This window comes from Agelaius tricolor, unplaced genomic scaffold (assembly GCF_023055355.1).
Source record: "Agelaius tricolor isolate 1412-34295 unplaced genomic scaffold, bAgeTri1.0.p SCAF_6, whole genome shotgun sequence".
Lineage (NCBI taxonomy): Eukaryota > Metazoa > Chordata > Aves > Passeriformes > Icteridae > Agelaius > Agelaius tricolor.
The window spans coordinates 15796538-15809246 of record NW_027269266.1 but is presented as its reverse complement, the minus strand read 5'-3'; the positions used below and the strand labels follow the sequence as shown (position 1 = coordinate 15809246).

Here is a 12709-nt window from a genome sequence, read left to right as displayed (position 1 = left end):
GCTTTCCTTCCTTCAGAATTTTTTCCAGGGAAAATAATCTCTGACTCAGAACATCAGCTTCACTAAACTGGCTGGGTTTAAATGCTTCCCTGCTGAGAGTTACTAGGCAACATCTCATTTGGCTTTACCTATAACAGCCTGTTTCCACTCTCTCCACTTTGGTTGCCTCAGTGATAAAAAGGGTGTGTTCATTTACTAGTGTAGTCTTAAAGCTGTTTAATGTCTTCAGAAAATGGACCTCTACTGCACTGAATTTATTTCTGCTCCTTCCATCTTGGAGCTCTGTGGTTTTTCATTCTCCTCTGCTTTCTACAGGGGAGCTCTACAATTCCAAAAACTCTACAAATAACTCTACAAATCCAAAAACATCATAGAAGCAATGATCACTACAGCCAACCTAAACCAGAACGGCACAAAGCCCACCAGAGGGGTGAGGCAGCCTGAGTGAAGCCAACACCTGGTGCTACTGATTTTATGTAGTGTCTGGGCTGGTGCCAGTCCCACTGCCATCAGAGGTGTCTATTAACAGCACTAGCACCCTGCCTGCTGTGCCTGTGCTGCATCATGCTCTGCCTCTCAGGGTTGCCCTTGCATCACCCACTGTATTTTCTGTCTGCTCTGGCCAGGCTGTGCATGTCCAGCCTGCTCAGGTCTCTGCTCTCAAGGGTCTCCACAGGTTGTACAGAAATCACAAACTTTGCACTATCTGAATTCACATGCCCCCTTACCCTGATATACTTTCATCCACTCTTTATATGTTTCTTTGTCTTAAAATCTATTGCACAGCAACTGAAAAGGTTATTTGACCTTTAAAGGCATTCTTTAGTCAGGCAGCCTTCTCTCCTCTCCTTGTGTTTCCTAGCAGGAGAGGGTTCTCTCAGAAAGGGGGAAGGTTTTCCCATGAGGACTCCTCTGTTCAGCCAAGTGCTGGTGGAAGAAGCCAGCACCTGCCTTAGAGGAGTGACATTTGTCTGGGATACCAATGGAAATGCTCCTCACTTCTGCAAGTGGCCTAAAGTAGAACAGAACTGGCAAAATACCTGGTTTTTTCCTGTCCCTAGAGATTCCAGGTTTTACAAATGAAAGTGCCATACAAACAGAGCAGACCATGAAGCTGACAAAACAAGCATGCCACACAGACCTACATGAAAACCACACTCAGTTTAGTACCTTGGATGGGTGGACATGGTTGGTGGAGATCAGCTCTTGGTAAACTGGCAAGTTAGTGTCTACTACTCACAGAGGGAGCTTGCCAGAGCAGAGAGCACATCTATTTCACACCTACCAAGCTTATTGTATGCAACTGCACATTTAGGGTTAGCAGCATGGAGCAGGATGACCTGAGGAAAGAGTCCTGGAAGGCCTCAGTTCCACTTGTGCAGCGTTTCTGATACATAATCACATGAGCAGATCCACAGCTCCAAGAGCAGCACCTGACTGCCCCACACTGGTATGTCACCAAGCAAACACAGCGAGGCCCCCACTGAGGGGCAGTCAGAGATGAGCAGCCTTGTTCTGCTTCATGTGAAACAGGGGAAAAGGGGGAATTTGAGCACGTGTGTAAAATCAGAGCAGTGGTACATGGCCTTCCAGTAAGATGTAAACTGCTGGGCACTTGGGATCTCTGACCAAAAGCTCTTTGGGGCAGGGTACTTCATTGTCTTCTGCGTCTGTGGTACCAACCACACCAGGACAAACCCCCATTAAAGGCTCAAAGTGTTATAAGATCATGAAAAATAAAGACCAATAGTAATGGAAGGCATTATCAAGGAGTATCATAGGCTACAAGAATTTCCTCATGTGTCTGCCATTACTTTGTTCCACCATAGTGAACAAAGAGCAGTTGCTTTTCCAAGTGGAATATACTCTGCCAGGCAACTGCAGATTTATGTTCCATTCTTCATATCTGAGGAGTTTTTACCATGGTTATTTCATTAATTAGTTTCAATGGTGGTACTTTTTATCCCATTGTGGTTTTAAATAGCCTGTTTATAAATCCTAATTGAGGTTTCCATGTAATTCTTATGAGATTTTTTACATATCAAATAAACTATTTAATGACTTTCTCAGTCTACAGCATCTCTACGAGGCAAATAACTATTCCCTCTTTTGCTGAGGGAAGACTTGATGAGAAAAATTTATTGGCTTGCTCAAGACTTCAAATTAAATTTGCAGCCAAGCCAGAATTAGACTCCCCATGGCTCATGACAGCATCCGTATCTTCAGACCCTACTTTTTCTTGGTAATTGTTTGTTTAGAGGGGAGATCATATCTCTTGCCAAAAAAGAGGAAGTAAACTTAGCATAAGTTTTCCAGCTATGGTATTAAAACCAAGTCTAAGCCAACACAGGCAACTTGGCTCATAAAGAGAAACTTGACCTCTTTCTCAGAGCAAATGTGATAAGGGCTTGGTTAGAAATCATAGAATAAAAAAGAGAGAAAATAGGACAGAAGGAGCAGGTTACTCTTACTAGTAACTTCACTCAGAAGAAAATCAGAATGGGCAGAAATGGGCAGAAGTCATAATGCTCATTATTTTAGCCATGTATCCACAGAATTGTAGTAATGCTCTTTTCTACTGCACCATGCTGCAAATCATTTGGACTCTTTTTTATGCTTGTGGACAGCCTAGTCTGATTTTGGTCAGAACAGGAAAAGAAGGGAGACTACTGTCAATGCAAATATAGGATTTTTGCCACCCCTAAACACCTCCAGCACAAGGTGGCTAAGGAAATAGCCTGCATGAGAAGGATCTGGAAAAGTCTCATCCAGAGATTTTATTTTTTTCTGAGTATTTAGCTGGTACTCCTAAGCATGTTCGTATTTTCTGGTCTTAAACCTTGGCCCTACTGTGTAGAAGAAATGAGTCCTGTGACATGACTCCACTGCCTCCTCTTTCATTCACTTGCACCGGGTAGTGTTTTGCACCGGGCAGAGAAGTGTTTGAAACCTTACTCCAGGGTCTGCCCCACCTTCTGCCATACCCGAGTGATGAGCTGATGGTGACACAACGCTCACAGCACGTCATGTGCTGCTCAGCACCTCATGGATTTATTCCTCAGCTCTTCACACGCAAACGATGCCTCGCCCCAGCCCTTTGAGGTGGTGCTGAGCCACACATCACAGCATTGGAAGCTGAGGGACAGCTGTGGGAAGTGACTCGCCCACAGTCCCCTGGGGCAGGGCAGGGAAATCTGATTACAGAAAGGGTTCTCAAAAGCTCTCCAAGTGTGAGCTGCTGCCAAAATTCACAAAGGCAAAGCAGTTTAAAAGCAAAGCGCCTTATTGAAGAAGTGCCCAGATTTTTTCAAGACTAAAAGAATTTGTCTCAAGGCAGGTGTGTCCATGGGGACTGGTTTTAGTAGCACTGAGGAATTTGTGTGGAAGAGATTGGCGGCTTGCCACGGGGCAGAAGAAAGAGAAATGCATGCCCATTATTGCGCTCGCTTTTACTGTCTTCCCTTTTGTTGTGATGTTATTTTATTTTTTTTTTTTCTGTTGCTCTGTGGTATCCTTCCTCGCTCCTGCTTCCTCGGCTCTGGCTTTCTTCACTGCACTCGCCCTCACCTTGTGCCTGATCCCTCCCAGCTCCACATCAGTTCGCTCCCCTTGGTGCCCGAGGAATGAGCGAGCACACGGGAGAGCACGGGAGCACACGGGAGAGCACGGGAGCACACGGGAGCAGACGGGAGAGCACGGGAGAGCACGGGAGAGCACGGGAGAGCACGGGAGAGCACGGGGGCACACGGGAGAGCACCGGAGCACACGGGAGCGCACGGGCCCACACCGGAGCACACGGGAGCGCACCGGAGCACACCGGAGCACACGGGGGCACACGGGAGAGCACGGGGGCACACGGGAGCACACGGGAGCACACGGGAGAGCACCGGAGCACACGGAAGCACACGGGAGCACACCGGAGCACACGGGGGCACACGGGCCCACACCGGAGCACACGGGAGAGCACGGGGGCACACGGGAGCACACCGGAGCACACGGGGGCATACGGGGGCACACGGGGGCATACGGGGGCACACGGGAGAGCACGGGGGCACACGGGAGCACACCGGAGCACACGGGGGCATACGGGGGCACACGGGAGCACACGGGAGAGCACGGGAGAGCACACGGGAGAGCACCGAAGCACACGGGGGCACACGGGATCGCACGGTCCTGCAGCCATGTCCGAGCCAGCAGCTCCCTGCCCGTGCCGGGGGTGACTGCGGGATCCGGCCGGCAGCTCCGGGGCTCGGATCCCCTGCAGGCTCCGGGGTTGGATCCCCTGCCAGAGCAAACGTTGGCTGTGCTCATTCTGCTCACCTGCTTTGCACACATGCTTTGACAGCATTTACAAGGCAACTTCCAGAAAAACTTATCAAGGGCAGAGGAGTTGACGCAGAAATCAGGAAAAAGATGGTTAAAAAGTCATGAGGGATTCTTGCACAACCTGCTTCATTCAGCAGACAAGGGCTGTTGTACTACTGATGCATGAGATGTAGAAATGAGGACCACAACCAGGTCATCTTTGCTCAGGTGTCATTTGTGGAAGACCAAAAGATGGATCCAGACATCTTGTAATAGCAGGAAAAGGAACAGGAAAGAACAGCATCTGTTGCCCAACTTCTATGTAAGAGGCAAAGGCAGCACAGAGGAAGGTGCTGGAGTCAGGGACAGCAAGAATTTGTGTTTTCCTTTTCAGAGGAGTCAGCACTGAAAGATGATGACACAGCTGGTGGATGTCAGTTGAAGAACTGTTTGTGAGCTCTCAGAAATGGGAGAGCTGAGATCAATCCTCCCTGGTGTGAAAGGCTCTTGGGGATAGTTCTGACAGAGACATGGGATGCCTGAGCATTTCCTGGGATTACTGAAGGAGAAAGCCTGGTGAAGAGCTGGGATATGAGCAGTGCTAGAAGCAGGTGTTCATTCTTGGGAAGTTCAGGAGATTGACCTCACTGTTAATCAGAATACCAGGTGCAAAATGAACCCGCATACGTTCACTGCCCCAGGAATGACCCTATCCCAATCCAGAAAATGTTCCCTCCCTATTTCAGCCTTTACATTTTATCTCTTGGTCCTGGGCCTCTCCTGAATGCACTTGGGTTCACGCTTGGATCCATAATGAACAAAGATTGTTAAACCTTGTCATGTACAATATGTTTAGCTGGAGTTTCCTTAGGCCCCCAGAGAAGGAGAAAAGGGGCCTCCATGACACTTCTCCTTGGCAATAGCTAAAATAGCCTCTGCCTCTGGGCTTAGTCTGTAAGAAGGGCATTTTCTAAAACTGGATCACGTGTAACTTTCTATGACCTTGTAGCCTTCACTTAAGTTTTATGAATGAATCTCTATTAAAAGCAGGGGGTAAATGTTTTTCCTTTGTCCCTCTTTCAGTTTACAAATTTGTCTTCTCCTATAGCCAGCTGTTAAAAGATTGGTTCTGCCCCTGCTTTCACCTTTCCTGTTTTATCAGCTGAGACGTCAAACTGAGGGCCTGACCACTTGGTGTTAAAGATCCATGGCTTTTTTTGTAAGGCAGTGGCCTGGCCAACTCTCTAAATGCTGCCTTGTCCTACAGTTTGAGTTAGCCTCTCATACCCTAAATCACCAGGCATCATTGCCTTGGGCAATGAACAGCTTCTCTCTCCTAATTCAGGGATGACAGCAGTGAAGCAATAGGTGAAAGAAACTGCCCATTTCTGGTGTTTGAGCACTGCTGAGAGGCTTGATTCTTTTAGCTCTTGAAAATTGCTTGACTTGCCCGGTTGAAAGTGGCTGTAGAAATACTTATGATGGCTTATTATTTTGATCCTGTTGCTATTTTTATTTCTATTACCTCTGTGCCAATTTTTCTTTTCTGCAAAATTTCACCTTCTTGCTCTACACCTGCCTCATGAATAGCCAGAAATTGCCAATTGATAAGTGTTGGTGGAAGCAGATGAACTTCTCCAGAGAAGCAAAAAAACTCCCCTGCTCCACCCATACCACAGTATTTACCAAAGTCCCCTAAGCACCTCTCCACAGATAAATACAGCAGCTGATCAGAGGTGTAGAGCTGTGCTTGGGGTGACTTCCTGCAAGGACCAATCCCTCTGTGCCATCAGAACCACTCCTCTGGATGGAGGAAGGCAAACAAAGCTATTTGGTGGAACCATGGTGGGGTGAGGGGGCAGCCTGTGCATGCTCGGGAGATGCGACACAGACAGGATGATGGGACTGGGCTGCTCCACAGCAGGAACACCCCACGGGGTGAGGTGTGGCAGAGGGAGTCGCTGGGAACAAGAGGTGGAGGGTGCGGCATGAAGGAGGTGACATTCTGCCTGAGAAAGGTAACAGGGTAGAGTTTTGGGATCCTGCTCTATGGAGGTATGGCATATGGCTGGGTGGTTTTGGAGAGAGATGGACAATGACTACAGAAAATCACCTCAAATAGATCAGATATTCCAAAGTGTTTTGACAATTTTCCCTCGAAACACATTGCGACTCAAATGACTGCTCTGCAGTGACCTCTAGGGCACGTTTGCTTTCAAACCTTCTGCAACACTCAATCACCTCGGAAAAACAGCTTCCCCCAAACATATTATATGGATCTACTTTCTCTTCTAAGAGTGGCTTGTGCCATTGCCAGGCTGAAAGTCCTTCTTCACATAATGCCCTACACAGGCCATGTAGAGAAGAGGGGGTTGTTATCTCCAGTTTGCTGGTGCATCAAAGGAAGTTGCAGATGGTCTGCATGAATCTGATCCAACACTCTTTGAAGTCAATGAAACCCCTTCCCTCGACCCCTCATTCAGTTCTCTCTCAGCTCTTTATGCAAATCATAGTCTATTTTGTGTGTCTCTCCAACAAAACCAACGTGCTCCTCCCAAGCATATCCCTTTGTGGAACCTGATAGCAAACCTTTCAGAATTCTTGGTGTTCTCTTTTTCTGATGAAGCGTGACTTGAAAGTAGATTGATGCTATCCAAAGCAGGGGGGAAGAAGTGAGCCCCAACCCTACAAATCTGTTTAAGTACTAATTACAGACAGCTATTATCACTGACTGCAGCAGGACTGCTCACCTGCGTAACAGCCAGGAGGAAGAGGCTTCAGAGAGAAACCTGATGAAAATCAGACACAATGCCAATGAATGCAGGCCACTTGATGCAGGAGGTTGTCAGGAAGCCAAACTGGAAAGTGCCATCCAAGCCTAAAATGAAATTGACTGCATTTGCTACAAACAAACAAACAAACTGATGGATGGATGGAAGGACAGAGTGCATAAGTCCTAGAAAACTCAGGAGGAAAATGTTGAAAAATTAGACCAAAATTCATGGTGGGGGCTAAACCAAAAAACGGGCAGCCCTAATTGTGGTGCCTGGGATACAATCCTAATGCTTTGTGCCTTACAAGATTGTCCTCATGTATTCATGTGCCAACTGCACCCCCACCCCCAATAACAATTAAAAATCCGGGATATGGATTAAAGCGATAGCAGGTGGCAATCTAATTACTATCAATCTTACATCTGAATCTCTCATTTGTCATATAAGCCCAGCAACAGCTGGCTCTCAGCCCCGGTTATCCTCCTGGCTGTTACAGCAGGTTCAAAGAAGGTGCGGAGGGCTGGTCCCGGATCTGCACGCTGCCAGGGAGCGAGGGGAGCCGGGGGTGTCCGGGTGCTGTGACCAGACGGAGGCAGCGCCACTCGAACCTTTGCTCTTTCTCTTCGCTGGGGTCATTCGCGGCGGGGCTCGGCCCCATCCTCCATCCATCCCGAACCAGGGCGGACTGATGGGCATGGCCGAGCCCGGGCTGCGGCCGGGCAGCAGCACAGCAAACGAAAGGCCATTCCAGCGAGAGCTAGGGAGAAAGCAAAGGTCTGGTTTTCGGGGCTGTTTCGGTCATATCGCGGTGCTCCAGGCGGCGGAGCCGTCCCAGCGCCGCTCCCGGCCCGCTCCGAGCGGCGACACGAGGTGGCGGCAGAGCCCCGAGGCTCCCGCTCCTGGCCGGCTGCTCCCGTGGGGAATCTGGAGAGCCGGCCTGGAAAAAGGTGGAGTGAACTATTGTGGGGTGAGTTTGGGGGATGTCTGTGCTCACACTTAACGGAAACTTGGCCGATTTTTGCAGCCAGGTACATCATACATACATCACACACGTTTCCTTCTGAACAGGTCACACTTCCACCCCGGAGTGCAATCCAGGCACAAACTTATTCATAATCTTGAGAGCTCTGTGTGGTGTTTGCCTCTGGAATTAAAACGTGGAGGCTGGCAGCACCATCAGCATCTTTTCTGCCAGCATTTGGTGAGAGACAGTCACCTTTGAAATGAAGAGGGACAGATCTTGGGTAGGGAAGGAGAAGAGGGAGCAAAAGTTGGTGACTCCAGGCACAGGGCAGGGGAGAAAGGGAATGAGGTACCCACTGAAGTCAGGCAGCATGGACAGGGGTTTCAGCAGGTAACTGGAATGAGTGAAGGAAAAGATTGAAATTCCCACTGTAGAGTCATAGAATGGTTTGGGTTGGAAGGGACCTAAAGGATCCAATCCTCCTGTCGTGGGCAGGAACACCTCTCTCTACACCAGGTTGCTCTGAGCCCCATCCAGCCTTGTACACATTAAGAGATGGGGCATCCACAACTTCTCTGGGCAACCTGTTCCAGTGCCTTACTACCCTTACAGTAAATAACTTCTTCATAAAGTCTAGTTTAAACCTACTCTCAACTTAAAGCCATTCTCTCTTGTCCTAGCACTACATACCATTTTAAATAGTCTCTCTCCATATTTCTTGTAGGGTCCCTTTAGGTACTGGAAGGTCACAATTAAGTCACTCTTCTCTTTTCCAGCCTGAACAATCCAAATTTTCTTAGTCTTTCCTCATAGGTGCTCAATCCCTCTGATAAACTTCATGGCCTCCTCTGGACTTGCCTCAAAAGGTCCCTGTCCCTCCTCTGCTGGGGATCCCAGAGCTGGATGAAGGACAGAATCCCCTCCCTTTACCAGCTGCCCAGGCTGTTTTTGATGCAGCCCAGTGCAGGTTTGGCTCTCTGGGCTGGGAGTGCACATGGCTGGGTCATGTCCAGCCTCTCACCCATCAGCACCCCCAAGCCCCTCTGGGCAGGGCTGCTCTCACTCTGCCCTTTCCCCAGCCTGTGCTGACACCATGGATAACAGCATCTCTGAGGACTCCTTAGCCTGTGTAACCTGGATGTGTGTTGTGGCTCAAGCTGTCATTGCTAACACGACTCTTCAAATACATGGGGATATGTTTACCAGGTAAACTCCATTTGCATCTGATAACAGTAAAAAACTGGCAATGTTATAACCAAAAATGTTAATGTTAACTTAAAATGTGTTATTGTGACTTGGCTGCTATTCCTAAACAATTGCAGTCCCCAGGGATCCAAAATAAAGGGAGGCAGCATCTCTGCCCTCTAAAGGGAGGACAATCTGGTGTGTGAAACACCAGGCAGAAGCCCTGGGAATGCAGCTGAGCCGTGAAGCCCTATGGAGGATTTGCAATGAATGCTGGCATGGCAGAAAGAGGGCACTGAATTCACACGATTGCCCCAAGCCTTTGTGTGCCAGGGTGCAGGGCCAGCTCTGCTGCCCAGCCCCACAGCCATAATTAAGGGATTCCCACTTGCCATGAACAGGTGCAGCCCCACCCAAACAACAAGGCTGCAGACAAAAGATTACAAATAAGGCCTAAATCCCTCTACTGTACATTGCAGTGGTGAGGGGGGACAGGTGGCCTAGGGCAATTCAGGTTCAGTCCCCATGCTGCGGTGGGAAATTGCAGCAGCTCATTTGGATTTGATAACTCCTTGCTGGCTCTGTTGATTGGGAGGCCGATGGAGGCATGGATTAAATCAAACAGCCTGTAAGATACTGGCAGTGCAACTTTTCCTACAGGTTTCTGACAGCTTGCAAATAAAGGCACAGATGATGGAGAAGCTGTTTTCTCAAGCTATCCTTTTCTCACACATATTCTATGTAATTTATTCATTCATTCATTCATTAAGCAATAATTGATTATAAAAACCTTGTACATCAGATGAGCCTGACTGTATGCATGCAGGGCATTTGCAATGCTCACACACCTTTGGGACTTGCTATGTCCAGAAGAGGTCTTGAGAGTTTTGGTAACAAAAAATTGTTCAAAATATTAAATTGCCGTCTGATGTGATATTTACTGCTTTCCAAATTTATTGCATGTGTCTGTTGCATATTGTTGGGTTAGGCATGTCTTGCCACCGGTGTCCTGTCTGTAGATTTGGAGGGAGGTGTTACCCAGCTCATGCAAATTTCCAGTTTCACAGTCTGTACTACTTCATGCATCTGCCTTGGGTGCCTGTGGCTCTGTTATCACAGATCAGAGTGCCCTGCAAGCTTTCCTCTGGTTATCCTCACCTGAGAGGGAGTGAAAGGCTGTTTTCTGCATTCAGTAGGTAGGGCTGAATTATGAAACCCTGGATTCCTCTGAATCAACAAAAACACACCAGCTGAAGTTTAAACAGTGCAAATTCTCTTCATAGTTGTTAGTGACCTACAAGCATGTAAAGATGGTCTAGAAATAATTTGAAGTAATTAGCTTCCTACATGGTATATTTTCATTAGTGGTGAAAATCAGCCAGACTAAGTATGGGCCAGACTGAGTGCAAGGTGCTTGAGTTCTTCAAAACTCTTGTTAGGCTTTTGAATCATTAATGGCAGAATGCCTTGAGAAACATGTAGCTGCCTAAATATTAGTCCTTTAACTTGCAGGTAAATTGTTTCAGTTCCTTCTGTTGCCAGTGAACCAATAGTGGCATCCTCAATGGCCACCATACTCCACCTTAAAAAAGTTCCCTCCTGAGGGTGGTTTATTGTACCCATCTTTTCCCCTTGCCTATTAATGAGCACCTTATACAGGGCAGTTACATTAGCATAGATGTAGATGCCCAATCCTGCTGTAAATGTTCTCAGGTATCCCACAAGGATAGCCTGCATGAAGGCTCCAGCTGAGCTCCCAGAAAGGTGCAGGTCTCCTGTTGATCCTGTATCATATCTGCAAGCCCCAAGTTTTGGATACTCCATAGTACTTAACATAGTACTAGACCATATAAGTCATTGCTCTGTGTGGGGGACTGAATCCCTCTCCTAATTAGTGTCCAGCTCTTGACTGGATGAAGTTAATGAGGACTCACACTTGCTTGAGGACGTTGATGCCAGAGGCATGTGTTTACAAGCCTAAAAAAGAGCAAAGAAGAGAGTCCTGGGAAGTATAAATCCATCAGCCTAACCATGATAATGAGAGTCAATTATTAATCAATTTGTAAGCATGTAAGTGATAAGAAGGCAGTAAAACATATCAGCATGGATTAATCAAGAACATATCACTTCCAATTAATTCAGTGCTCTTATTTGAAGAACTAAATAGGCAAGTGTGTAAAGGCATATATGTAATATATGTCGACTCTGTTAGTGTCCAAAGCCTTTACTTTTATTATAAACAAAGCCATTTAATGAGATCTAAATAAAATAGGGATTGAAATGAGCCTATAATGTTTGAATCATGTGAAAGTGCTCATCCACAGTTCACTGTCAAAGCTGGACATGCCAAGTGGAGTCCTGCAGGTGTCTGTTGCAGCTCCAATGTTTTCAATAATAAATAGGCTATGGGGAAAGAGAGTGCTTAATTCCACTCCTGAGAGCACTGGCTGGGAGTGGTTGATCTGGAGAACAGGATTGGGACTCACATTGATCTTCACAGATTGGAGAGCTTGCCTGAAATCAATAAGCTGCACTGTAATAAGACAAGTACAAAATGCAACCTTGGGAGAAAAGACAGATCAAATGCATGATTTGTGAAATGAATAACTGATGAGGCAGCAGTAGTGCAGGAATGGACCAGCTGGCTGTTGTGAACTATGCTCTATGCAAAATGGGAGATGCAGAAAAACAAATGTCATTTGAGGGTACACTAACAGCAGTGTTTTGGGTAAAACATTGAGGTAATTATTCTGCTCTACTTGGCACTGGTGAGGATTAGCCTAAGTACAGCTTTGGACCCTACACTTGAAGAAACGGTACAGGGAAATTAGCAGCAAACACCATAGAAATGTTAATATGCTTTAGAAGTGCACACTTGAAGGGATATGGATTTATTTAGTCTCAGGAAAAGGTCATTCAGAAGAGACACAAAAACAATCTTTGTTGTGAGAAAGTTTTTCATAGAGTGGGATGAACAGTGTTCTCCCATGCCTCCCGGAAGGTGAGCACTGGAGAAGAGCTACCAGGCTGAGTAAAACAGTACTTTCAGTGTGTGGACAACTTCCAAAGGAAATGCAGCATCTCCTTGTGTAGATGTTTTTCGTGTCCCTGGCTTGGTTAATAATTTCCCACCAAGATAAAAGCCTCAGGGCTAAATGGATGCAGAGATGTGGTTTTGCAATGCCTAAATTGTAGGTGCTGGGCACACAGCCCCAAGGCTCCTGGGATAGTGACAGGCAGGTGATCAACAAAGAATGTAGGAGAGACCCACTGGGCTCAGTAGGGAGCCAAAAAATGTCTAACTCTGGGCTGGACAAAAACATAACTGCATTGAGAAGTGAGGGCTGAGGGATCTGCAGCAGAAATCCTTTCCTGGAACTGAACAACCATGACAGGTGAGCCATTCTTGTCAAAAGTCATCACGATAGTTTTAACATGATATTACACCCAAGACTACTCAAAAAAACATCACCAATGTAGA

General features: G+C 47.1%; 1 protein-coding gene across 1 annotated transcript; it reads right to left on the bottom strand.

Moving 5' to 3' along the window:
* Positions 1-3480: 3480 nt before the first annotated feature.
* On the bottom strand, positions 3481-4335 carry LOC139591333 (keratin-associated protein 10-8-like). The gene has a single exon (XM_071429897.1). It carries the CDS (start codon positions 4333-4335, stop codon positions 3481-3483), a length of 855 nt encoding a protein of 284 aa, XP_071285998.1.
* Positions 4336-12709: the final 8374 nt, after the last annotated feature.

Bases quoted from the DNA above. Each gene is read 5' to 3' on its own strand.
- LOC139591333 (XM_071429897.1), bottom strand. From the start codon at position 4,335: ATGTGTGCAAAGCAGGTGAGCAGAATGAGCACAGCCAACGTTTGCTCT.